Below are 27,989 nucleotides of genomic sequence, written 5' to 3'. Positions count from 1 at the left end.
GGGAACCGGCCGGGGCGGGGCAAGGAGGCTAGGGCCCCGCGGGTCGCTGAGGTTGCGGAGGCACCGCGGCCCTGTGCTGGGTCAGTCTGCTCGTCGGTCTGTCTGTCTCGCCATGGCTGTGCCGGTGCCCTCTCTGCGGACCCTGTTGCTGCTGCTGCTGTTGCTGCCGCCGCCTCCGAGTGGTGAGCCTGGAAGGAGGGGGCGGTGTGCGCTGCCCAGGGACCGGGTAGGGTCAGTCACTTCCTTTAGCTGTCTATGGAACGAGCCAGACAGTGCCAGCCCTGGAGTGCTCCGACTTGACCCCCTGATAGCCGAGGGGGCGTCTGCGAACCCTACCACTGATTTCATCCTGTCACCTTACCTTCCTGAACTGATACTGCCCCGGAAAAATGCCACCTTTGTCGAGTCCATAGTGGTTAGGCCCTACATGTTCCAGGGGCTGGAGCAGGATTCCACACATGCGGTTAAGCTCCAGGTGGGGCCTCAAGGCTGCCTGGCCCCTCCTGCAGAGGTTGTCCCTAGCAGCCTGCTTCCTGGCTGGCAGCCCTCCATCCACTGCCTCTGTAGCCCTGGAGAAGATGGGCCCTGAGGCTGGCCTCTCATGGGGAGGAGACACCGCTTTCCCTTGCTACCCTAAAGGCTCACAGGCTTGGGAGGGTGGGCTGGGGCCTATTGTGATGGGAAATGGAACAACCCTCTTGCCCAGGCACGGGAAGCTAATGATTCCGTTGGGATGGTGGCTTCCTGAGGGAAAGTGGCTGTGTTTCCTGAAGGCTGACACGAATTTGGAGAATCTAGGGTAGGGAGATGAGAAGGGGGACTCCTGCACCCAAAGTCAGCCTACCCCTGGAGTGGGCCTGTGGAAGGCCGGGTCTCCAGTCTAGAGAGCCTTGCTCTGTCTGGAGTTCTGAATAGCGTTTATACCTGGGACCCAGACATTGATACTTGTACTTAGTCTCAGCAATCCACAGGCAGAGGCAGGAGGATTCCCTGTGAGTTTCCCAGCCAGCCAGGGCTACATAGCAAGACCCTGTCCTAAAGGCAAAAGGAAAAGTCCCCTTGGTGTACCTGTTCAGGCTGACTCAGGTACAGCCTGGCTTGTGGCTGTGGCTGTACTCACTTGCAGGTGGCCGGTGGCTGAACAGGGCCTGCAATGGTCAAAAATACCCATTCTACAGTTTTGCCCAGAGCAAGGTTCTGCTTGGTGCTACCACAACAAAGCAACAAAGATGCAGCCCTCCTTACCTCCAAGTTATCTTTTCTTAGGGTCTCATTCTGACAGCCCCAGGGAGCATGCTCAGTTACTGATCTGGCTGGACCAGGACTGCATCCAGACAGATACTTAAGCAATTGCCTGCAGATGCCGCCTGATGCACTGGGTGTTTGATGTGGGGGTCTCCAGGCTTGCTAGTGTAACCTAAGGACACACGGGTAAAGCTTGTGGGTGGCCAAAGCCCTTTGCCCTTCTGCACATCCCTCAACATGACTTCATTTGTTCAGGTTTGCAAGGGTACCACTTGCCCTTAGGCTGAGAGCTTTGTGATGGTTCCAGAGTGTCACATGGTGGTACCGAGAGCACAGAAATGTTCTAATGCCTCGCCTAGGGACAGGTGCTTCATGGATGCTTATGTGTGGAATGTCACTGCATTGGTTAGGGTTCAGCCTGCTGGTAGGGGGTGCTCTATGAGGCAAGGGCCCCCCCCCACTGCATTTGTGCCCAGCAGGTGAGGCTGCTATGGAGGTAATGAGGATTAAATATTGGACAGTCCTGTGCCTGCAAGTGCTCAGGTGTGTTCTGTTCAGCCATACACCTTCTAGGCTTGGCAGCTTCTGGGACCTTGAAAGACCTTGAAAGAAGAGTGGAGTCATGCCTGGCATTGGTGATGCACGCCTTGAGTCCCAGCACTCCGGAGGTAGAGGCAGGCAGATCTCTGTGAGTTCGAGGCCAGCCTGGTCCACAGAGCTAGTTCCAGGACAGCCTCCAATACAGAGAAACCCTGTCTCAGAAAAAAAAAAAAAAAAAGTGGAGTCACAGGCTTGGGGGGAGGGGCAAGAATGGTTGGTGTAATCGCCTTGGGCCTTTGCAGTTGACACTCTCTGCCTTGAGGTCTTGACCATAAAGTAGGGGATTCTGAGAACAGCAAGTAGCCCAGTGAGACTCACAAGTAGAAAAGTCAGCCTTCTACCAGGAAACCAACAGACTGCCAAGGGACGGAGGGTATCTTTTAGAGTGCCCTGCTGTGGGAAAGGGCAAAGGCTTGGTAGGAAGTGTGGTCTACTGAGGTGGCCTAACACATGCTTGTGCCTGGAAGCTGCAGCGGGCAAGTCACTGTCATTGGCTGGGGTATGGATGAGACCTGGTCTATGGGACACAGGGGAACAGTGTGTTTTTGCTTCAGCCCAGGGTGAGCTGTGCAGGCCTGTTGGTGAAGACAACCTGATCCCAGCATCCTGCCCTGATTTTTGCTGTGGTTCCTGTTCCAGCCAGTATTGCTGCTCTGATGTGCTGAAGAAAGTCCAGTGGAATGAGAATATATGTACTGAGCCAGAGGCCAGGTGGGTGCGGGACGGGGTGCAGAATGTGGTCCATCTCCTGGAGAGCGAGTGCCCTGCCCTCATTGAGCCAGTGTGTGAGGACCTCAAGCCTTGAGAGGGGCCCAGTGGCCTCAGCTGGCTTTGGCTGTGGGTGTGTACTTTGACCCACAGGTCCTGAGGGTGGGCACCTGGTTACGAGCATGCCCCACACTATGTCTGTGCTGTGGTCACGTGTATGCTGTGCAAGGCACAGGGTGTGGATGTGTGCCCAGAGTGGGCTGGGCTGTGTCCTCCTGGCAGAACGTTCGTGTTTATATTCTATCTTTGGTATAGACTGTTGTCATTGGTGAGGACCAAGATGCGTCTCAAATCATCAGGTTGAATTTTTCTTCACGATTGGCCACAGAGTTACAGTTTTCGTGGTCATACTTGGTTCCTAGCACGTTGTCATCATTGTTTTGCACAAGGCCAGAGCATGCCATCTGTGTCCACTTCAATGTCTGGTGGCCATTCTATTCCCCTCCCATCCCACGGGCATCCTAGTCTACTGTGTTTGAGGTATATTCTTAAAAATCTGTATTGTTTGGAGGATGTTCCAATGAATGCCCTCACTCTCTGAGCTCAATACAGTGTTAATAAGGTGGTTGTCTTTCTTGTCAGTCCTTCTTTGGGACCACCAGCCCCCTCCCCAGTAATGACACTGAAACTTTTAATTATGAAAGCTTGGCCTTTAGCTTAGACTTGTTTTCAACCAGCTCCTGTAACCTAATTAGTCCCTATTTTTCCATCTACTCTCTGCCACGTGGCTCTTTACCTTTCTTCAGTATGGCATGTCTGACTTACTTGGAGTCTGCTGGCAAAATCTGAGCACCTAGATTCCTCGTCCTGGTTCTTCTCTCTGCCTATCCTCTCCTGCCTACCTATTGGTCATACAGCCTTTTATTTATTTATTTATTTATTTATTTATTTATTTATTTATTTAGGTTTTTCGAGACAGGGTCTCTCTGTGACTTTGGAGTCTGTCTTGGAACTAGCTCTTGTAAACCAGGCTGGTCTTGAACTCACAGAGACCCGCCTGCCTCTGCCTCCCGAGTGCTGGGATCAAAGGTGTGTACCACCACCACCCAGCCCATACAGCTTTTTATTAAACCAATTAGAGGGCACCTTAGGCAGAGACACATCTTTAGAAGGTACAAAAATAATAATGTCAGGCGGTTGTGGCTCATGACTTTGATCCCAGCATTCAGGAGGCAGAGGTAAGTGAATCTCTGTGAGTTCAAGGCCAACCTGGTCTACAGAGCAAGTTTCAGGACAGGCTCCAAAGCTACAGAGAAACCCTCAAAATAACTGATCCAAAAAAAAAAAAAAAAAAAAAAAAAAAAAGGAATCAAAACTATTATCCCACAAGAGTTGTCACAGCTGTGTCATTCTTTGGTGTGAGTCCAAAATTGTTACCATCAGAGGCGAGGCGGCAGCAGTGGGCATCCATTCTTGTACCCCTTCCTCCTGATTTCATGAATCTATAAGAAGTTCTTGGGGTATGCATGGAATTGGCTGTCTTTATATATATTTTTTTTTTTTTTTTTTTTTTTTGAGAGAGAGGTCTCACAATGTAGCCCTGACTGGCCTCAGATTCACAGAGATCTACCTGCCTTTTCATCTAACGTGCTGGGTTTTAGGTTATGTGTCACCACGCTTGGCATAGAGATGTTGTATTTTAAATTTTTTTCATTATGTTAATTTTATTACTTTAAAAAAAAAAACTTGTTATAGAGTTTCTCTGTGTAGCCCTGGCTGTCCTGTGTCCTGGAACTCCCTCCGTAGACTAGGCTGTCTCTGCTTACTGCCCCCAATGCTGGGATTAAGGTATGCAACAACAATGCCTGGCTTAAAAACTTATTTTAAGATAGATGTTGCCCACACTGGTTTCAAACAACCTTCCCATCTCAGATTACTTAGTAGTTGATATTGTAGGTACATGCATTAAACCCAGTTTTTAGTAATTTTTTTTAAAAAATCTGGTGCATTTATTCCATTTAGATGGCATGACTCACCTAGGGTGTAGTTCAATAGAACACTGAGCCCTGGGTTCTGTGTAAATGGAAGTTTCTGTCCCTCCCAGTCCCACAGCTGTTTAGTCCCAAATAAACACACAGAGGCTTACATTAATTATAAACTGTTAGCCTATTGCTCAGGCTTATTACTAACAAGCTCTTAAATTAACCCACAAGTTTTATCCCTATTTAGCCACATGGCTTGGTACCTTTTCTGAGTAAGGCATTCTCATCTTGCATTCTCTGCATCTGGCTGGCGACTGCTCTCTGCCTTCCTCTTCCCAGAATTCTCCTGGTCTGGTAGCCCCGCCTATAATTGCTGACTGGCTGCCAGCCAATCAGCATTTTATTAAACCAATTTGACAAATCTTTACAGTGTACAAAAACATCTCACATCAGGGTTCAATTGCTAGTACCTCAAAAAGGGCCATCAAATGTATTGTAGTTGTTAATATTATGAAATTATATTTGCCATTTTACTTAGCTTTCTGTTAGTCTCTTATTTTGTACTTTTAAATTTCTTACATTATTTTAGCTTGGTTTTATTCCCTTTATTTTACTTTTAAAAACTTATTACTTTATTTCTTTTTCTTACCTATTGCATTGATGAGATGTATAGATACCCATGTTCTTAATTTTTTTTTTTTTTTTTTTTTTACTTTTATGTGTATCTGTGTTTGCCTGTGTGTGTGTGTATCATGTATGTGCAGTGTCCTCAAGAGGCCAGAAGAGGGTGTCAGGTCCTCTGGAGATGAAGTTGCAGGTAGTTAGGAGCTGCCTTGTGAGTGATGGAACAGAACTCTATCCTCTGCATGTGGAGCTAGTGTTCATAAGTGCTGAGCCATCTCTCCAGCCTTACACCCATGTTTTATTTCCAATTTTAGGAATAGAATGCTAGCTTTTTGGAGTTACCCTCTTTTCATGTGGAGAGTTCCTTGTTAGTCCTACTTTTCTTGGAGTTTTAATGATGGAGGGGTTTGAATTTTTCAAGATGCCCTCCTGCTGTTTCCTGAGATGGTCCTGAGCTTTCTGGTTTTATTCTGTTGATGTGGTAAATAATGCATATCTCACTCTAAAGTAATGTTTATTTTTATTTTGTGTGTGTGAGTGTTTTGCCTGCATGTGTGTCTGCCATCTGCATACCTAGTGTTTGTGGAATTCAGAAGAAGGCATTATTGGATCCCTTGGAATTGGAGTTAGCACACAGTTGTGAGCTGCCATATTGGTGCTGGGAATTGAATCCAGGTCCTCTGGAAGAGCAGCCAGTGCTCTTACTTGCTGAGGCATTGGTCCAGCTCCTAAAGTAATATTTTATATGGGGCTGTTGACATGATTCAGTGGGCAAAGGTGCTTGCCATCAAGCCTGACAACCTGAGTCCAATCCCTGGGACCCACATTGTGGAAGGAAAGAACTGACTCCTGTAAATTGCTCCCTGACCACATATGTGTGCATACTAAATGTAAAATAGGCCTGGTGGTGGTGGTGCATGCCTTTAGTCCCAGCACTCAGGAGGCAGAGGCAGTCGGATCTCTGTGAGTTCAAGGTCAGCCTGGTCTACAAAGCTACACATAGAAGCCCTGTCTCAAAAAACCAAATAAATAAAGTAGGTTGGTAACTTTTTTTCTCTTGGCATATAGAAAGTTCCATTTCACTGCCTCTCTGTTTCTGTTATTTCCATTGAGATATGAGCTTGAAAATCAGTTCAGCTTTCATTTTAATCTCTCAAGAAACGAGAGGGTAAGGGATTCTTTTTCTTGTGTGGCGCTAGGAAGCCAACACAGACAGGGCCTTGGACACATTCCTGAATGAACTTCATGCTTGCCTAATCTTATCCTTCCTTTACATATTTTTCCAGACAGGATCTCTCTTGTAGCCCCTGGCTGGCTTGGAGCTCATGCAGACCAGGCTAGCTAGCCTCTGACTTGTGGTAATCTGCCTGCCTTTGCCTACTGAGTGTTGGAATTAAAGGCATGCACCACCATGCCTGGTTTACAGATTTCTCTTTATCTTTATTTGTGTAGATTTGTTGAACTTCTAAAATTTGTGGCTTAGCATACTCATTAGTTCTGGACAGTTGTCTGACATTTCAAAATATTGCTCCTCACTTCGCCTTTTCCCTCTGGAACTCCCAACTCAACATGAGCTGCATGTGTTCCCTCCAGTGTCCACGACTCTTAGCTTCTTTTCCATGCTCGTGTCTGTATCTTGCTGTCTGGATGCTGGTTTATAGCGATTCAGATTACACAATTCTTTCTTTTGAAGAACGATTATTTATTGTGTATGAGTGTGTGTGAGCACACGCCAATGCCCGGTGTGGATGGGCGCCTCAGTTCACCGGTGGCCGAAAGAGGACAACGTGCAGCAGTCTGTTCGTTTCCTACTACCAGGTTTGTTCCAGGGATTGAACTCAGGTTGTCAGGCGTGGCAGCAAGTACCTTACTGTTGCGGACTATCTCACTACACCTTACTCACTGATCACCTCGTTGCCCCTTTTGTTTGTTTGAGACAGAGTCTTGCTATGTAGTTGTTGCTGGCCTGACACTTGCTCTCTCTCTCTCTCTCTATATATATATATATATATATATATATATAGACCAAGGTGGGTTAGAGCTTGCGGCAATCCGCTTGCCTCTGCCTCCTGAGCGCTGGGGTTAAAGGTATGTACCATGCCTAGCTTTTCATTAATGTTTTTGTTAATGGTTTTTTTGGGGGGTGGGGAGATATTTATTTATTTTTACACAGTGGCCTTGATCTTTATTTTCCTGTACCTGGAATTCTACAAATTCCAAAATTGGTCAATTGATTTATCTTGTTTAATAAACATCACCAGTCGTGCCCACTGATACAATTCAAACCTGACTTTCTCAGTTCTCGAGTTTATTATGAAAACACTGCGTTGACTTGTGCAGTAACATCATCTTACAGGAGGGAAACAGTTCTGTTCAAACCAGCTCACCAGGTTTCCTGACAATAACAAAGAACCACGTGGAGCTGAGACGTGAGAAGGGGAAAAACTTGAGTGCAGACAAATCATACAATTAAATTAAATGGAATCCCTGAAAAGAACAAAACAAGAGGGGAGGCCGTGGTGCTTATTTAAAAATGTTCATTAAGCTCCGGTGATTGTTTGCTGTCCTCACCTACGGTACGGTCATGCTGAGCACGCTACAGCCAGGTGGAAGTCAGCTGGGCTCCCAGGTGTTAATGTTTGCATCCGATTTCTGCAGTCTCTCAAGAAAGCAAAAGTAACTACAAACAGCACAATGCCAGAAACTGGATTCTCGACCAACAATGTCGCATCGGCATGCAATGAACTGGTTCATTCTAACGTGGTCACGGCTGTTGATGACAAAAGGCTTTGTATTTTTACATGGCTCATCTTTTTTTTTTTTTTTTTTTTTTTTTTTTCGTTAGGAGAGAATTTTATTTTAAAAGTGTCACCTTAAACTGCAAGGATGTCTGTTAAACATCACAATTAAACATGCCAAAGGAGAAGCCATGTTGTCACAATCATGGCTCATCTTTTGGTCCGTGTGAAAACAAGGTTTTTGAATGTTAACTGTGTCCGGACACTTTGGAATTACTGTTGCTCCTTCCCATTTCCATTAGGCCAATATATGGTTCACGGCAACACTGTACAAGTTTACATTTTCATTATAGGAAGTAGTCTGGGGTATGACCAGTGAGTGACATGTGGCTTGCCTCTATGAGGTGCTGGAACAAACTGCAAGAAAGAATACTTAAGAGTATCGTCAAGTTCCATGATTGCAGCTTGGTTACCACAACGATTGCAAGTTCGGAGCGCTGAAAAGGGTTACTAATTACAGTCACAGTTATACCTCTCATCACCAGCTGGCAAGCTCTGGACACCAACGTGGGGCCATTGGCATGATTAAATGTCTCAGAAATATCTTGGACAAAGGTATAGGCAGCTCCTCAAGGAGATATCCCCCAGCCACCACAGTCATCTGGATCTGACCACAGTACGTCACACATTGAACCCTCATGAGTAACTTCTTATAGGTGACCAAGTGCTTGGATGTGATCCAGTGTGTAGACAGACCACCATGTAGACAGAAGAGCTGCCCATCCACCAAGGCAGTGAGAGGAAGATAGTCAAAAAGGTCTGTGAAGTATTTCCAAACATTTGCATTTCTGTATTTTCTTCAACACTCATCGTAGAAACCATAAACTTGTGTGATCTGTCTGCTCTCATGATTCCCTGGGAGTATGGTGATACGCTCATGGTAACCAACCTTAAGAGCTGTAAGCAGTGTAACTGTTTTAACTGAGTAATATCCCCTGTCCACATAGTCTCCCATAAACAAGTAATTTGTAAATGGCGATTTACCACCGATTCTAAAGAGTTCCATGAGGTCATGAAATTGTCCATGAACATCTTCACACACAGTAGCTGGACATTGAGCCTCTTGCACGTTGGATTCTTTTGTCGGGATTCCTTCTCCCAGAGGCTCTTGACCTGGGACTCGGAGAGCTGCTTGCACTCATTCAGCTGCTCCATCCACTGGTCCAGCTCCTTGGTGAACAACTTCCCGTGCGTGGACTGCTCTCATCACCCCGGCCCACGCACAGCCGCCGCAGCTCCCCTGGGTGCTTCCTGTGGCGGCTGCTGGGCGCTGGTGCCCACCCACTGGCTCGCTCCGCAGTGCTGGGCCGCCGGCTACTGTGCCTCCTCCTCAGCTCGCCCTAGCTCAGGACTCGGCTTTCCGTAATGGCGGCTGTCCTATTTATTTGTTTATTTATTTGTCTGTCTGTCTATCTATCTATCTATCTATCTATCTATCTATCTATCTATCTATCTAGCTATTATCACGGTTTAATAAGGATCAGGATGAACAAATAGGCCGAACAGATGTTTATTCAGGGGGAAATAACTTACAACCTAGACAGATGAATACCAGCAGGTTTCACTGGATGCTCTCCTCTCTGTGTCTGCCAGCAAGAGAGTGTTCCCTGGCTCCTCCTCAGACCTAGTTCCACAGGTCACTTCCGCCCCTGGCTCCACCCCCCAATGGGCATGGTCAGTGCCACAGAAGCACACAAAGTGAATATCTCACTACAATTCCCCTCTTAGTCTAAAGAAAAGATTTAGGCTTGATACAAAACTATATACAAAACAGTGAACAACAAGTGTGCTCTAAGAAAAGGAAAATTGAGAACAAAACGACCTAGTCCTAGAGTGAAGGCATAACAGAGCTTACAATAGAGTTGTCCTAGGCTGGAAAGCTTAAGTCTAGTACCTAATATATCTAACTAGGAAGAGAGAATGATAGTTGTGATCGTTTAATTTTCAACCTCATCAAGACCTGAGAAGGAAAATAATACTAGAGTAGATAGGAAGTGCAGATGGGCAACTTCCAAAAGGTGCAGCGAGGACAGAAACAGCAAGCTACCTGGACAGTCACCCAAGATCTCACAGCAATGTTGGTACAGCCAGTTTTGGCTAGGGCCTAGAGTACTTTATAGACCACAACAACAGCAGGGAGGTAGAAAGGCTGTCTCACCCTGACTTGGCAAGGTTCAGCAGTCTTCTATGTTTGTCTCCTGCAAGTGCATAGGACCCCATGTCCAAAACAGTGGTCAAGGTGGGGGGCAGTTCTTTGCCCAACAGGCCATTAGCTGAGGCGAGATTGAACTCCAGCAGGAGCAACAACAGTGTCCAACATATTTTCGAGAAAGTGCACGGTGCTGTCAGGAGCAATAGTGTCTCATGTCAACGGAGTACTAATATTAAAACATTTAAATGCCATGTTCTGCAGGTCTATGAAGTGATTGAAGATTAAGCATCTATGTCTGACTAATCTCCTAGGTATAGGAAACATGGGTGAAGATAATCTGTAAAACTCAGGAACTTAGCTAAAAAACTGATTGAAACTTCCCTGAGTAAAGCAGGAACACATACTATGTACTTATATATACATGTAAATCGCTAAAACAGAGGTAGAGTAGAAATGTCTAGGCAAGAGGTAGAACTATAAAGGGCAGCATAATAAAAATATCCCAAATTGTATCAATGTACAAAATGTCTTGAACATAAGTAAAAGTATACATACATAGAATATGGTAAGAATAATGTGCATAAGACATCAGTGGAAAGATTTCATACAATATGACAAAATATAATATACAATTCTTCCAGGAAGGGAATATAAACTTAATTTTACATAGGTTACCACAAATAAGAATATATAACAATGTAAGCTGTATAATACTAATATCTCACCCTTACTAAATAATTCACAAGAAGATAGGCTAATCTACCTATATCCCATCTAAACCATACCTTTCCCAACCATACCCTATTCCTGTCTAAAAGACCCAAGTCTAAGCATCACCTTCCATACCCAACCCTAAGTAACTAAAACCAACCCTAAGAAGATGAATATTATCCCAAAATTCTGAGAGTAAGGAAAGGGGCGCCGTTATCTTAAGATTACTTCCTGCTGAAATGGGACGATGATTGTTCCATGGGATCCTGTAGGAAGAAAATTTTTAGCAACCAAATTTCTCAACAGGACTGGCTGTGACATATGTAGCTAGTCACTGTGTGGCAGAAAATGCTTGACTGTAGTTCTATTTGAAACTCTGGCCAGGGCGTGGTAAGAAGGTGCACCATTACAGCTAGCTAGCTAGTCATGAGTTGTCTCAAGCAAAACAGTCTCAAACTGGTTTTAGGGTGGTGTTTGTAGTCCAGATGCATCAGATTGAGTTGAGTGGAAATGTCGAAGTGGAGCCACATCTTCTTTCCGGAGAGTTCAAAGACTGCTGTCAGGAATTGTTATTATTCCTTGTGGAAAACTTAAACATAAATTTCAAATTAAAATTTTCAAGTTTTAAGGTATGCATTAGGGAAAGGCAACAATAAGCATTAAAATGTATTTGAGAAAATTAGGATTTCAGAGAGAAAATTGTGTATAAGTGAATGAGTCCCCAGATTTTGTTTTCTTCTGCCTTACACCAATTGGCTTCTTGATATAAGGCAGAAACTATAAATTTAATCTTAACAACATACTTGAATTTAGAGAAGGAAAGCCAAATCCAACTCCAATGCCAGCATTGATTTACATGAATTGGGACTACAGGAATACTAGATAGTAAAGAGAAATAGATTTCTGTATAGAAATAGTTTACTAGAATTAAATATTTTTACCATAAATCAGATTCCTCTTCATTAAGAGATTCTTTCTGGAAAGCTGTCTTCGGTAGGTACTTACATGTTCAGTGTCTTTTGGCTGTTTAAAGATGGGTGTTCTCTGTTTCCCTGTAAGAACAAGAACAGAACACTTCCCCTACCTTTGAGAGGTTTCCGCACATCTCATGGGACCTAATTTGTTGGATGACTTGTCATTTCTCTTCATTAAAATGTTTCTCTTGTTCAGCTTGGATCTTGATCAACTTAGATGGTATCCATAGTTTTTCTTCTCCTGTAGATACAAATGCGAAACCCCTACCCCAACGTAACACATATCCTGGTTTCCATTCTGAGGTCAATACATCCTTGAAGTATAGTGGCTGATTTAGTTCAGAAGTTTTTTTCTATTGTCCAGTGTCTTTCTGCAGCTGTTTTTCCTTTTTCATCAGCATTAAGAAAGTTTAATGTTAAAAGAGCATTATGTAATCTGTGTTTAGGTGTCTTGGTTCCTCCTGCTGTTTATGGAGCATTTCTTTTAAAGTACAATTGGATCTCTCAACTACTGCTTGTCCTGTAGGATTGTGTGGTATACCAGTTATGTGCTTTATGTTATAATACTCAAAAAACTTTCATTGTCAGTTTTTATTTGTGCAGGTATGCACATAATGTCCATTACCTCTAATAGGTGTGTGATAACAGAATCAGCCTTTTCAGAGCTCAGAGCAGTGGCCCATTGAAACCCTGAAAAATGTATTTATAGTGTGATGTATGTATTTTAATTCTCCAAATTCTGCAAAATGAAACACATCCATTTGCCATATTTCATTCCTATTTATACTGTTAGGGTTATTGCCTGGTGGTAAAGGAGTTTGGTTATAGAATGAGCAAGAAGGACATTTCCTTACTATTTCCCTGGCTTGTTGCCAAGTGATAGAAACATCCTTTTTTAAACCTTTGCTGTTCATGTGGTGTTTCTTGTGAAACTCTGAGGCTTCTAGCACACTTCCTATCAATAATTGATCAATTTCATCATTGCCTTGTGCTAGAGGACCTGGCAGACCCAGGGATCTGATATGTGTTATATATATGTGTATATATATATATATAAGATGAGTCCTCTTTCTGATAGTATCTTGTAGCTGTATAAACAACGAAGTTAATTCTGTATCGTCAGGAATAAATTCTGCAGTCTCAATGTGTGTAAGACGACTCTCTCTGCGTATTGAGAGTCAGTAACTATACTGAGGGGTTCTGTAAAATCCATAAGTACCGTGAGAATGGCATACAATTCTGCCTTTTGTATAGAATTGTAAGGGCTTTGAACCACTTATTTTTCCTGATTTATATCCTGCCTTACCTAATTTGTTTGCATCAGTGTAGAATGTATGAACTCCAGAGATAGGTGATTTTCTTACAATGCGTGGAAGGATCCAAATCGTTTTCTTTATGAATTTGATTCACTTTTGGGATAATTGTTGCTAATCATTCCCAAAAAATTACTACATGCTCTCTGCCAATATTCATTATCTTTCCATAAGGAGGAAATTTCCTCATTAGTTAAAGGTACTATAATTTCTGCTAGGTCCCTTCCTGTTAGTTGACGAAGTCTTAATTTACCTTTTATAATCAAGTCAGAGATCTTTTCTGTATGTTTTTAGTTTTTTATTCTGTTTATATGATAGAAATATCCATTCTAATATGATATCTTCTCTCTGCATTAAAATCCCTGAAGGATATTCTCTAAATGGTAATATAACCAGAATACAGTCTAGTTTTGGATCCACATGGTCCACATGTGCTTCTAGTATCCTCTTTTCTACCCATTCTAATTCCTTTTCAGCTTCAGCTGATAGTATCCATGGACTATTCAAGTCCTTGTCCCCTTTTATGGCTATTTTCAAGTTTTTCAAATCATGCCCTTCTACTCCAGTAATGGTTTGCAGTTGAGAAATCTCTCCTAGTAATTTTTGAAGATCATTAAGAGTCTGGTAGCGATCTCTCCTGATCTGTACTTTTTGTGGTCTAATTTTCTGTAGACCTATTTTATATCCTAAGTAGTTGATAGAATCTCCTTTTTGTATTTTTTCAGGTGCAATTTGTAATCCCCAGCGAGGTAAAACTTCCTTTACTTTCTCAAACATTTTTTTCTAATATTTCTATTTTAGAATCAGCTAACAATATATCATCCATGTAATGATAGATCATGGATGTGGAAACTGTTTACGAATTATTTCCAGAGGTTTTTGTAGAAAATAATGGCACAGGGTGGGGATATTTAGCATTCCCTGTGGCAAAACCTTCCACTGATATCTCTTCACCGGTTGAGAATTATTGTAATTAGGTACCGTGAAGGCAAATTTCTCTTTATCTTGTTCTTGTAAAGGTATAGTGAAGAAGCAATCCTTTAAATCAATAACTATAATAGGCCATTCTTTAGGTATCAAAGAAGGCAAAGGCATTCCAGGCTGTAGAGAGCCCATTGGCTGAATAACTTTATTGATGGCTCTCAGATTTGTAAGCATTCTCCATTTACCAGATTTCTTTTTGATAACAAATACAGGAGAGTTCCAAGGGCTGGGTGATTCCTCAATATGTCCAGCATCTAGCTGTTCCTGAACCAGGTTTTCTAAAGCCTCTAACTTCTCAGAGGTCATAGGCCATTGCCCTACCCAGACAGGTTCCTCTGTTAGCCATTTTAAGGGTAGGGCTTTTGGTTCCTCTGTTTGTTCAGCACTTGAATTCTGTTTTTGTACTGCCTGGATATTTGGTATCTGTCTTGTATAGTACTTTATAATATTTTTTTTCACAATCATGAGGTCGTTTATGGTTCCTATCTAATACTGGAGGAATGTTAATCTGTGTATTCCATTGCTGTAATAGTTCACGACCCCATAAATTTATCACTACATCAGCCACATATGGTCTCAACCTCCCACTCTGTCCTTCTGGTCCTATACATTCAATCCATCTCGTGCTCTGTTTTACCTGAGAAAGGGTTCCAATCCCTAAGAATTGAACATTTACCTCGCGCAGGGGCCATCTATCATCTGTCTGTCTGTCTGTCTGTCTGTCTGTCTGTCTATCTGTCTATCTGTCTATCATCTATCTGTTTTTGAGACAGGATTTCTCAGTGTAGCCCTAGCTGTCTTGGAACTCGAATCCAGAGATCTGCTTGCCTCTGCCTCCTGAGTACTTGGATTAAAGACACGTACCACTATTGCTTGACTGATTTTTTTCTTAATTGTTTTTTTTAAGATTTATGTATTATGTGTACAGTGTTCTGCCTGCATGTATGCCTGCTCGCCAAAAGAGGGCGCCAGATCTCATTATAGATGGTTGTCAGTTGCTAGGAATTGAACTCAGGACCTCTGGAAGAACAAACATGCTCTTGGTGTTGAGCTGAGCCATCTCTCTAGCCCATGACTGAAGTTTTTATATGGTTATATTGTACTTAACATACTATGTACAAAATAAATGTGCAACCCAGTAATCTGTCATTGGATCAAGACTAGAATCTTTAGAACATTTCAGAGGCTCCTTTAAGTCCACTCATATTTTCTCAACCCAAACAGTAGCTGTTATCCTAACTTTGATTTTATCAGTTCATTTCGTGTGTATGAGTGTTTCGCCTACTTGTGTGTCTATACCATGTGCTATACATGCTCTTGGATGCCAAAAGAGGGCGCCAGATTCTCTAGGATTGGGGTTACAGACTGTGACAGACTGTGTGAGCCACCATATGAGGGTTGTAAACTGAACCCAGATCATCGGGAAAGACAGTGCTGAGCCATTCCTCCAGCCCTAACTTTGATTTTTCTTTGCATGTACGCATACGCATACTCATGTACACACGCCTGCCTGTGAAGGTCAGCCCCAAAATACATTTCTTTATTTAAAAGAAATAGATGTAAATTTGAATCCGGGGTTTTTGTTATTATTGTATTCTATTCTGTTTATTTTATATGCATAAGTATTTTGCCTGCATGTCTGTGCACTATGTATGTATGCATCTCGTGCCTGTGGGGGTCAAGAGAGGTCATTGGATTACCATGGAACTGGAGTTGTGAGCTGCTGTGTGGGCTAAGAATCAAACCCAGGTCCTCCGCAAGAGCAGCAGGTACTCTTAACCGCTGAGCCCATTCCTCCAGCCCTGCTTTATAAATCTTTTAGTTGAGATATAATTGCATGTAGTAGCTTTTTTTTGTTGCTGCTGTTGGCTTTGGAGGGGTTCCCCCCTTTTTTTGAGATGGTCAGTGCAGGCTGGCCTTGAACTCACTATGTAGTGATGGTATCCCTGAGCTCCAGCCAATTCTCCTGCCTCAACCTCCCAAGTGTTGGGATTATAGGCATGGACCATCATGCTTGAAAAGATAAAAGACATTTTTTTGCATGTTCTTCTCACAGACAATGCTGTGTGTGAGGTAATGCATGTATCAATCAGTTCAGCTTAGCCACTCTGCAACATATACATTTCAGAACACCTTTTCATTAATTGATTAATTTATCAGCAATGGGCTCTGATGACTAAATTAACTAGCCACTATTTATCTATCTGTTTATTTATTAGGGGAGATTGATAAGTAACAGTTCCCAGCAAGAAAGCCCCAGACTTAGCAAGGCAAACCTCACTAAAGAGACAGAGAGAAAATACGTGTGCGAGTGGGTGTGTGCATGCATGCATACTGTTCAAGAATGTGTGGAGGGAACCTCAGATGTTGGCCCTCAGGTGCTGTCCACAGTGTTTATTTAAGACCTATTATTTTATGTGCACGGCTGGTTTTGCCTGTATGTATGTGTAGCGTGTATGTACAGTGGTCAAAGTGTACAGGAAAGGGTGTCAGACCCCCTGAAACTGGAGTTACAGACATCTGTGGGCCACCACGTGGGACCTGGGAACCAAACTCGGGTTCTGTGTAAGATCAGCGAGTACTCTTCACCACTGAGCCATTCACCACTCAGCTCCCACATTTATTTCTTTTGAGTTTTTGAGGCAGGGTCTCACTATGTAGCTCTAGCTGGCCTGGAACTCTCTTCGTAGACCAGGCTGGCCTCAGACTCACAGAGATCTGCCTCCCGAATGCTGGGATTGACGGCGTGTGCCATCAAGTTGGGACCACCAATAAGCTTTAAGGCTTGAAAATGATGTCTGACAGGCATGCTGCGACAAGCCTGCACATGGCACTCTGCCACGTGTGCAGTCCCAGCTGAGTGGGATGGCCATGTAGCCATCTTTGAGGTCTTTCCTTTGTCTTGGAGAGTGGTGAACAATGGCCTAGCACTATGGTCAGGTTCTGTGGGAGCTGAGTCCTGCAGTGTCCTTCAGATCTTTGTCTCTGCCTCCCTCAGTTCTGCCAGACTGCCTTTCTGCTGGGCTAACCTGGTGTACACCCATTCCAATCTCCATATCAGGTGGGTTTTGGACTGCAGTCTTCTTGCCTACAGTATAAATAGGCTGAGAATTGTCCACGTCTCTTTTCCTTTTATTGCTGCTGGCTATCAAACCTCTGAGCTACACTCCCAGCCTCGGCTTTTCTTGAAGTTTTGCTTTCTTTCTTTATAACCCCATCTTTGATTCTGTTCTCGCTCACATTTCCCATGCACAGTCAGGGGACTCACCGTGTTCTCACAATTCTTAGAAATCTCTTCAGTTGTCTTTCTAGGGTACCTCAAGTTCTCAGAGTTGTTGCTCGGTCTTTAACCTCTTTAAGTTCTTCTTGGTAGTTTCAGTTTATTCTTTTTATTACATTTACATTACATTTTATTATATTTTACTTACTACTTTTGGTGTGTGTGTGTGTGTGTGTGTGTGTGTGTGTGTTATGCGCAGCATGTGGATGGTAAATGTTAACTGTCAGCAAATACCTTTGCCCTCTGAACCATCTTCTTGGCCCAACCACACCTCTGCCAATCCCAGTGTTTGTTTATTCTTTCTAGGATTTCCCAGAGAGGGTTCTTCTGTGTGGCCTGGCTGTCCTAGAATTGCTCTGTAGACCAGGCTGGCCTCAAACTCAGAGATCCACCCGCCTCTGCCTCCTGAATGCTGGGATTAAAGGCATGCACCACCACTGCCCAGCCCATTGTTTGTTATTTAAATACTTTTTAAAATTACATTAATTTATTTTTATGTGCACCAGGCATGGGCACACGAATGCCAGGTGCGCGTGTGGAAGTCGGAGGACAACTTTCAGGAGCCAGGTCTTTCCCTCCATCACGCTGTTGGACCTGTACAGATAATCTCACTGGCCCCTGTGTATTCTCTAAACAGTGTGTTTTGTTGGGCTGGAGAGATGGTTAAGGGCACTTGTTATTATTTCAGAGGCCCTAAGTTCAATTCCCAGCAACTACATGGTAGCTCATAACCATTTATAGTGGTGCCCTCCTCTGGCATGTAGGCATAGGTGCAGGCTGTATACATAATAAATAAATGACCCTCCCACCCCCCACCTCTCCCTGCCCCCCACCCCAATGTGTCTTGTCATTTGATATCAGCATCTGCTAGTTTCATGCTCAGAGCTCTATGGACATTTTTTTTTTTTATCTTTTTTGTTTGTTTGTTTTTTGAGACGCTGTTTTTCTGTGTAGCTCTGGCTGTTCTGGAACTCATTTTGTAGATCAGGCTGACTTCGAACCCAGAGGTCCTCCTGCCTCTGCCTCCTGAGTTCAGATATTAGAAGTGTATGCCATGTACCTGACCCCTGGATATTTTTATTGCCATTTATTACTCTTGTTTTCTATTCATATTATCTACTTTTAGTGTTCCTGGAAGTTTTCAACTAACACTGCTGAGCCATCTCTCTGGCCCATTTCCTTCCTTTTAAAGTAGAACAAATGAAATTTATTAAGGAAGCCAGGTGGTGGTGGTACAGTCCTTTAGTCCCAACACTGGGGAGGTAGAGACAGGCATAGATCTCTGTGAGTTCGAGGCCAGCCTGTTCTACACAGTGAGTTCCAGGACAGCCAGGGCTGTTACACAGAGAAGCCCTGTCTAGAAAAACAAAAAGAAAAACCCTGATTGGAGGAATTTGGAGCCTAGAATTCTCTAGAGAACTAATGTTACCTCTGCTGGGACCTTAGCCCAAGCACTGAGGACTAGAAGGGAGGTTTGTCCTTCCCACCTCCTGTGAAGCTGTTTCTCAGCTCCTGGCCCAAGTGCACAGTACAGGATCGTCATGGCCTCCTCATTTTGTGGGATGTGGATCTATTTTTTCCTGCCTTGGTCTCTCAAAGATTCCTAAAATTCTGCCTCCCAGATGTCCTTTGGAGAAACTGTGGCAGTCACCAGGAAAAATGTTGGGTAGCAGCTTCATCTCCGCTATCTGTTCCCAGCTTTACTGTGCCCCAGACTCCATTATACTCTGCTCTCTGAAGACTTCCCCCTGGATTTTATTTATTTTATTTTTTTTAAGATAGGATCTGGAGTCAAGCATGGTGCTGTACACTCTTAACCCCAGCACTCAGGAGGAGGCAGAGGCAGGTGGAGCTCTGTGAGTTCAGGGCTAATCTGGTCTATATGGCAAGTTCTAGGAAAGTCAGGTTTATATAACAGAGAGACCCTGTCTCCAAACAAACAAATGGGGTTTAGGGAACTCCTCTCTTTGAGTCCTTTCTACTCCTTGGAGTGTTCTCTTCTTTTCATTAATAAATTCTCTCTCTCTCTCTCTCTCTCTCTCTCTCTCTCTCTCTCTCTCTCTCTCTCTCTCTCTCTCTCTCTCTCCCTCTCTCTTGTTTTTTGAGACGGTTTCTCTGTGTAGCCCTGGCTGTCCTGGAATTCACTATGTAGACCAGGCTGACCTCGAACTCACAGAGACCTCTTGCCTCTGCCTCTCGAGTGCTGGGACTAAAGGCATGCGCCACCACCTCCCAGCCTCCTTAATAAAATTTCATCTGCTCTACTTTAAAAGAAAGGAAGTGGGGCTGGAGAGATGACTGGGTAGTTAAGCGCACTGGCTGCTCTTCCAGAGGACCGGGGTTCAATTCCCAGTACTCACATGGAAATTCAACCATCTGTAACTCCAGTCCTAGAGGGCTAGTGCCCCCTTCTGACCTCTGCAGGCACTACACATGTGTGCGTGCATAACACTTATATACATGACTTAAGTTGCCTGCTTTAGGGACCCTTTCCTCTTACTGGGTTGCCTTGTCCAGCCCTAGTGGGAGAGGAGGTGCCCAGTCTCACTGCGACTTGCTATGCCTTGGCTGGCTAACATCCACAAGAGGCCTGTGCTTTTCTGAAGAGAAAGGAGGAGGGGATGGGGTGGGGGACTGGAGGATGTGGAACTGGGGGAAAAAATTTTAAAAAACACAAAATAAGTAAATAAATGTAATTAAGAGCCTGTTTAAAATTCTTTTTTTATAAATTATTTATCCTATGTGTGTTGCTGTTTGCCTGCATGTTTGCCTGTGTGAGGGTATGGAATCCCCTGGAACTAGAGTGACAGTTGTGAACCACCAGGTGGATGCTGAGATTTGAACCCGAGTCCACTAGAACAGCAAACAGTACTCTTAACCACCGAGCCATCTCTCCAACCCCAAGATTAATTTTGTTTAAAGATTTGTTATGTATACGGTGTTCTGCCTGCATATATCCTTGCAGGCCAGAAGAGGGCACCAGCTCTCATTACAGATGATCGTGAGCCACCATGTGGTTTCTAGGAATTGAATTCAGGACCTCTGGAAGATCAGTCACTGCTCTTAATCTCTGGGTGTTCTCTCCAGGACCCCCAAAATTAATTCTTTAAGAAAAAGAGAATAAAGAAAGAGAAGATGGGTTTTATTTTGTAGCCCAGAATGGCCTTGAACTCCAAATCATCCTCAGGCTCCCCCATGTAGGCATGAACGCCTACACTGGCTTCCCTTGAGTTTTGGGGTGTGTGTGTGTGTGTGTGTGTGTGTGTGTGTGTGTGTGTGTGTGTGGCCTGAGCGTGTGTGCATGCGCACACACACATTTGTGGATTTTTCTCTTTGTTTTGTTTTGTGAAATGGTCTGCTATTGCCTAGTTCAGGCTGGCTTTGAACTTGCTAAGTAGCCAAGGATAATCTTGAACTCTGATCTTCTTTCCTCTGTGTGCTAGGATTCTAAGCATGCATTACTCTGCCTAGCTTGCTCCCCTGCTCCCCTGCTCCCCTGCCCCCCAAACTCCCCTGTAGCCTAAAAGGAGCTTGAATTTTAGGGAGCCCTCTGTCTGCCTCAGCCTCCTGGGTGCTGGGATTATGGGTTACCATGCCCAGCTGTGGCTTGCTTATCTTTTGTCCTTGACATATTGTAGTAATGAAGTTCATTTCCTTCTGTGAACTGATTAAGCTTTTTCATGGCTGTGGTCTGTTTGTTTGGCATGGGGTCTCCTGTGGCACAGGCTAACCCTAACTGCTGATTCTCCTGTCTGCTTCCTGAGCACAGGGTTGCAGGTTCTTGGCACCATGGCTCTGCTGAATAAATTCCATTCCGTCTAACGCCTCTCTGTGTGTCTCCTTTCTCCTCTTCCCTCCCCTCTTCCCTCACATTTCCTCCCTCCCTCCATTTCCCTCCTCAGAAAACATCTTGTCATGCAGTCCAGGCTGGCTTCAACTTGTGACTCTCCCTGCCTCGGTTTCCAATGGAAAGAGTTGGTGGCGGTCATTTTCCCCTGCGTTGTTTTTCTTTTTCTTTTTTTTTTTTTTTTTTTAAACTTTGTGGCAACGCAGCTCTCTGTTTTTGATTTCTGCCTCCATCCTGTTGTGGTTAGGGGCATGTACGTTGCAGATCTTAAGTATGAGATATGCTGTTTCCTGGCCTCATAAGCACCCTGGAGACTGCCGTTGGTGTGTCGGAGAAGAGTGAACGGCTCTCGGTGTGTACGCCATCCATTCTTGGAATGTCGTGTGTGCCTTGAGGCGGTGTGATGCGGGATGCGGGTTGGGATCCAGTGTGTCCCTCAGGAGCTTTCTCTTTTCTGTTAGCAGATCCTCCACTCCCCCGGAGACTCTGGAGCAGCTGGGTTCCGCGCTGAGATTTCGATCCAGTTTTGACAGTGACCCCATGCCAGGGTAAATAAAGCCTTTAGGTTGTGTCTGTTTTCCTGGCAAAAGTGACGAGGGCTCAGGTAGGCTTGGGGTGGCCTCTGCATACTAAAATGGCACGGAATAATTGGGATGGTGTCCCAGTGATGGGACCTTTGGAGCTCCGGGGAGCTGGGTTTCCTCTGTGTTCTGAGAAGGGAAATGGGGGGGGGGTACCTGGTTGTGGACTGGCAGTTGAAGGTTCAGGGGTGGGATCCATATTAACCTGGGTGATGAAGTGCAGTGTCCAATGAGTAGAGGTAACAGAGGAGGGAATGGCATTTGGTGGAGACAGCAGTGGTAGTCGGGCGGTCCATGGCAGTGACATAATGATGGCCGTGTTGATGTTGGGTCAATGTTGAGTCAAGGTGCTGAGACAGCAGAAGTCTCAGTGCCTCCATCGGTATGGGAAGGCGTGTGGGTACAGCCACTGTGCTGGCATCTGGGTCTCAGGGTCAGGGAGAGCCCTCCATGAAGGAGAGGTGCACTGTAGCTCTTCTTTCCCACACTCCCAGAGACCTCTCACTCTCCTAGCCCTCAACTTCTTGGCCAGGCTCCTACCCTACTTTCTTCCTTTTCTTCCCCCTCCCTTCCTGAGACAAAGTCTCATGTGGCCCAGGCTAACCTTGAACTTGGTATGTAGTTGAGAATGACCTTGAACTTCTGATCCTGCTCAGTGCTTGAGTTACAAGTGTGCGTCACCCCTGGCCTCCTGCATGGTAGGCGGGAGAGACAAGACCCTCACTTTATAATAACAAACTGGAGAGACTAGAGAAAGTACAACCGTTTTTAATGTGTGATTCTGCAGAATAGGGTACCAGCATAGAGAAGAGGCTAACATGTCCGCCTTCCAGTTCAGAATGTAAGGCCTTATCTAGTAATATCTGGGGCTTGTCGAAAAGCTAATGCTTGCAGCTTTCCAAGTCTCAGAGTTCTGAGACTAGCAGGCCAGCTGCCAGCCTGGGGAGAGAGACGCCTCGCACCCCCTGCCCATTGTGACTCTTGGCACCCAAAGCACACCGCATTCTGAAAATGGACCAGAATAATTTACCTCTTACACAGGCAAGCACTCTGTCAACTGAGCTGTAGCTCCTGCATGTTTGTTTTAGAACAGGCTCTTGCTCTGTAGCCCAGGCGAGCTTGCAACTCACAATGTTGCTTGCGCTGGCTGGGGATTTGTAGTCCTGCCTCAGCCTCCTGATTGTAGGAATTACAGGTATGAGCATCCATGTTACCTAACTGAATGTGTTTGGGGCCACCATCGGAGGAACAGAACACATGAGTCAGCGTGGCAGGCAGCTGTTAGGAGTGGCTATGACTTCCTGGCCAGGGATGCTGGGAGGTTAGGTTGGGGGTGGGCTGTTGGTATTGAACAGCTAGCTGCCTGGCAGCAAGGAGCAAGAGAAGAGAGTCTTCAGATGGAGGAACAGGCTTTCGCAGGGATGCTGGATAGACGCCGGCCATTAGTGGGGTTGGGGAGGAGGGGCCTTGTCTTGAAGGTTTAGGTAAGAAGGATTCATGTGTGGAAAATGGACAGCAGTATTTGAGGAACAGTGTCAAGGACAGCCAAGAGGGAGGACCGGGGTTGAGGGCAAGAGGGCAGCTGGTCCAAGGCAGTGTGGACTGCACTGGAGTGGGACGGGTACCCCACACCAGCATGGCATGCCTGGCAGGAGCCACCCAGCCCAGCTCATGAAATGTGAATTGGAAGCGTGGGATGAGTTAGACAGCTCCATAGAGACACTCAGGGGCCTGACAGTGTGCGGCCGTGGTAATGGCAGCTAGAAGTATTGGGGGCAGGGGATTGCTAGGAGGAAGAATGGGTTGATGGTATTTCTTTCTCTCCTCTTCTTCGGAGCCCCAGAAGTGTGCACAGCAGAGGAGGTTGAGGGTCAGGGCTGTCATGACACTTCTTTTGGGAACCTTCTTACGGAGACACTCCAATGGACACCTGGGTGCTGCCTCTGTGACTGAGGGTGCATTGTCCACAGAATGGCTTGGGACCACAGAGAAGCCCCCAGAGGAAAGATTCTGGGGCCTGAGATCTGCAAACTCTGTCCCCAAATTCCTCTTTGTTTCTCACCTTCAGAGCCACAGGTCAGAACAGAAGTCTAAAAGAGTACACTCCTACCAAGCCCCGAATGTCACATCCTGTATATGATGTGCCCTCCCTCAGAGCTCAGCCCTGCTTCCTCCCTCCCTCCCCTCCCTCCCTCTCCCTCCCTTTCTCCCTTCTTCCCTCTCTCCTCCCTTTCTTCCTTTCCTTCCTCCCTCCCTCCCTCCCTCTCTTTTTTCCTTTACTTTCTTGTTTTTCTGAGGCAGGATCTCACTTTGTAGTCCTGTCTGGCCTGGAACTCAGACATACACCAGGCTGGCCTTGAACTCAGAGATCTTCTACCTGTTTCTGCCAGGCAAGCGCCACCCACACATGGCCCACTAAGCCACGTAAGTGGACAGGACTTTAATTCTGTAGGAGCCAAGGAGTCCGGTGTTTTCGTGATTGGAAGTCTGAGCTGAGGTCTGAGAGATGAACAGGGATTATCAGCTGGGAGTGAGGGTTGTGGGAAGAGGGGCCTGCCAGGTGGGAAGACACTGAAGCAGAATGCAGCTTGGTGAGCTGGCTAGGACAGAGAGCATGAAGGAGGGGTGAGTCCTTGTCCCACTTGACTTTGGTGGCTTCTGAAAGGAGTTTTATCTAATTTTTTTTTTTTTTGTTGAGCTTTTGGGGGACAGGGTTTCTCAATATAGTTCAGGCCTGACTAGAATCTTCTATATAGCTCAGGCTTGCCCAGAACTCATAATCCTCCTGCCTCAATCAATAGCTTCCTGAATTCAAGTATTACCCTGTGTGCTAGCACACCTAGCAAAATTTCTAATTAAAGATTGAAATTGGGTTTTTTGTAAGTTTTACTATCTGGGGCTGGAGAGATGGCTCAGCCGTTAAAGGCTAGGCTCACAGCCAAAAATATAAGTTTTACTATCTGGTTAGACAAACCCTAGATTTTAGTTGTTAACTATCATTACACGGTACCACAGAAAGGTAGGTACACACAGTGCCACTAGTGATTATAAAAACATCCTGTGGTTTCAGGGGCTGGGGGAGTCTTTGGCCTTAGAACCAGGGAAACCTGATCAGACCTGGCCTGGTCACGCACAAACTTGGAAGCCGCAAACTGGAAGCCACTAGTGGGAGAGGAGGGACAATAGATGTCTTCTGCGCCTGAGCCCACTCAGGCTCAGGCCCCAGGGGTGGGTGAGGCAAGCAGAGTAGCTCAGGGGCTGGGCTGGGCTGGGCCGGGCTGCATTTAGAGGCCAGGATCCAGGGCTGGGAAAGTGATGTGGGGCCTCTGTTTCCCCTTCCAGCCCTCCTCAGCGCCTTTCTGGCTGCTGGGGCTGCAGATGGTGCTTGAGTCATGCTGTGTCTTTAAGTGGGTGGCTACAAGGCCTGTGAGTCTGTCCTTCCGGCCACTGACGTCAGGAATGGGAAAGACTACCACTGAGAAGATTCGATTTCCTTTTCTTTGAAAGGGGAGGAGATTGAAACTGAGTAGGCCCTGATGAAAAGAGGGGAAGTCCTGGGCTGCAGGAGCCCCTTGCATGAAGGTGGAGGCTAACATGGGGTGAGCAGAGCACATCCTGTAGAGAAGCAGAGAGACACTGCATGCCACCAGCCGTGTGATGTTTTTGTCTTTTCTGCCTCTCACTGCTCAGGGAGACACCTATGGTTCCATGGTCCTGGGTCACATTGTGGCAAAGGCTCCTGTTATGGAAGCCTGCAGTGGGGTGGGGGGTGGGGGGCTGCCCCTAAGTCTGTCCCTTGGCTTCAAGACCCTCCTGAGGCCTTGCTGCTCTTCTGGGCTGTGTGAGATGGAAGCCTCATGGTAGGGTGGGGTGACACCCTCCCTTTTGACCTCAGAGGGGCAGATGCTCTAGTGATTACAATTTCAATGTGTCTGTTGCATTTGCCAAACATTTGCCTCTTATTAGGATAGAGCATGGGCCCAGGGACCATGGGAGGATAATTGGGGGCTTTGTCTGCTTTTGGGAGTGTGGGGGGGGGATGATTTTCAGCCTATGCTGTTGCTGTCATCCTCTATTCTGTGGGTGCCTGGGTTGGGCAGGGAGGCAGCTTCTTCCAGAGTCCGGCTGCATCCATTTAGCCTCCGTGGGATGGACACATGGGGCAGTCTGGATGTCACACAGCCTGTAGTGAGCTGCAGTTCCTCAGCACTCAGCAGCCTGTTTTGACTCAGATCCCATCCTGCCTGGCTTGTGGCATATGCCTGACAACCACGTGCTGCTTGTTTGTTAGGAGAGGACGGGTGTATGGGTAGGTGCGAACGGGGAGGGGATGCATGAAACCGATTTATATCACACAACTTGCTGAGTGAGGTGGCCCTGGGAACAGGGGAGGGGAGGGTCGCAGGTCATAGAAAAGAGTAACACTTGGTTACAACTAGCTCTTTGGCAGGTTTGGAGCGCCCGTTGCCATTGGCCTGACCATCTTTGTGGTGTTCATCGCCACCATCATCATATGCTTTACCTGCTCCTGCTGCTGTCTGTATAAGATGTGCTGCCAACCACGCCGTAAGCTTGCCCTTCCCCACCCGCCCACCTGTGCCCTCCCTGTGTGAGATGCGGATCCTAGAGAGGGCAAGGGTTGCTGACCAGGAGCCTGTTTGGGCTAAGCTGAAGGGATTTTGAGGGGCAGGCCTGGCCTCTCCTGGCCTAGGGAGTCATAAGGTTTTGACTAATCAGGACTCTTCTTTGCAGCGGTTGTGACCAACACCACAACCACCACCGTGGTTCATACCCCTTACCCTCAGCCTTCAAGTGTGCCGCCCAGCTGCCCTGGACCAACCTACCAGGGCTACCACCCCATGCCCCCCCAGCCAGGAATGCCAGCAGCACCCTACCCGACGCAGTACCCACCACCCTACGTGGCCCAGCCCATGGGGCCACCAGCCTATCATGAGACCTTGGCTGGTGAGTACCACAGTGGGTACCCAATTCATGTCTCTGCTCCTAAGGTCCCTTCCTGCTAGCTTGCCTACCATTTATACTACAGCCCAATGTCCCCACAGCTAATCTATGTCCTCTTTACTTTCAGGAGGTTCAGCCGCACCCTACTCTGCCACTCAGCCTCCTTACAACCCAGCCTACATGGATCCCCCAAAGGCAGTTCACTGAGCCTGCCCCCACACCTCTCTGGCTGCCATTTGATTATGTCATGTGTGAGTGGCATGTGTGGGTGGCATGCAGTTCTTTACTGCTCTCTGTGGTATATGTGCCTTGTCTAAACATGTGACTTCTGATGCTGACCAGGTAGGCACAAATCCTTACCAGTGTGGGTTGGGATCAACCTGTTTTCTTCCTCACTTGAAATTCTACTTTCTGAAATCCCCAGTAAACTAGAAACATTGGGGTAGGAGCTTTTTCACCCCAAGGTGACCAGCCATGGCCTGTCACACTTAGGAGAATAAGTTTTTTGTGGGCACATGTCCTGCTCTTGGAAGTAAGCAGCTAGCTGCTGCTCAGGGCCATGGCTTGTCCCCAGGGCTTGACTTCCTTTTGCAGTGAGGCAGGTAGGTGGGCAGAACAAGGGGCCTGGCTGAAGCTTAGTGCTGTGGGTCAGCTCCCAACGTTAGCACACACCAGGCAGAGCCCCGTCTGCCTACGACCAGTTGGGACTGTCAGTATCTTTCCTAGAACTATGTAGAGGGCCACATGCACTCAACATTCAGGCTTCAGTGAGGAAACTTTTCTACCTTTGCTGCCTGGTTCCTGCCACTAGGCAAGGTGCCAGTCCGCCACACGCTCCTGTTTCTCCTTGCAATCTTGTTTTACTTTTAGCCAAACATTTTGCCTGTTTTCTGTCTCCATATGTGTGATGGTGTGTGGTTGAGATCCCTGGTTCCTGGAGGACAACCTGACCTCTGGTAATGTTTCCTTGACGCCAGCCTTACAGAATTACCCGACTCCTGTATAGTAGTCCAGTTTGTCCTGGCAGCAGGGATGCCAGGGCCAAGGGGCTACCTGGACCAAAGGTGTGGATGGAGGGCCCAGATGGTAGCCCAGACATGAATACCTTACCTCCGTGTTCCTGTTGGTTCCTATTTCACCAGCTACCCTAGCTTTGTGTCTGTTGGTGTGTTTCTGAGCATCCAGACTCTGCACCTTTGTTTATAATAAATACAAACATTTGGACCAC

At 46.0% G+C, this 27,989-nt stretch overlaps 1 protein-coding gene and 1 pseudogene across 2 annotated transcripts; one reads left to right on the top strand and one right to left on the bottom strand.

Moving 5' to 3' along the window:
• Shisa5 (shisa family member 5) lies at positions 1-27,985 on the top strand. 2 transcript variants are annotated; one of them, XM_051203881.1, is made up of 6 exons: positions 1-182; positions 2,400-2,556; positions 21,680-21,766; positions 26,250-26,365; positions 26,552-26,764; positions 26,889-27,985. In XM_051203881.1, the coding sequence occupies exons 1-6, from the start codon at positions 113-115 to the stop codon at positions 26,966-26,968; spliced, it is 723 nt and encodes a 240-aa protein (XP_051059838.1). In that variant the 5' UTR covers positions 1-112; the 3' UTR covers positions 26,969-27,985. The 2 variants fall into 2 exon arrangements, with proteins under 2 accessions (XP_051059838.1, XP_051059841.1); XM_051203884.1 differs by having other exon boundaries at positions 2-182; positions 21,683-21,766.
• LOC127236290 (serine/threonine-protein phosphatase 2A catalytic subunit alpha isoform-like) lies at positions 8,245-9,136 on the bottom strand (annotated as a pseudogene).
• Positions 27,986-27,989: the final 4 nt, after the last annotated feature.

Source organism: Phodopus roborovskii, unplaced genomic scaffold, assembly GCF_943737965.1.
Source record: "Phodopus roborovskii unplaced genomic scaffold, PHOROB, whole genome shotgun sequence".
In the NCBI taxonomy this organism is placed as follows: domain Eukaryota; kingdom Metazoa; phylum Chordata; class Mammalia; order Rodentia; family Cricetidae; genus Phodopus; species Phodopus roborovskii.
Note: the sequence above shows the minus strand (reverse complement) of the source record. Positions and strands in the feature narration are given on the sequence as shown.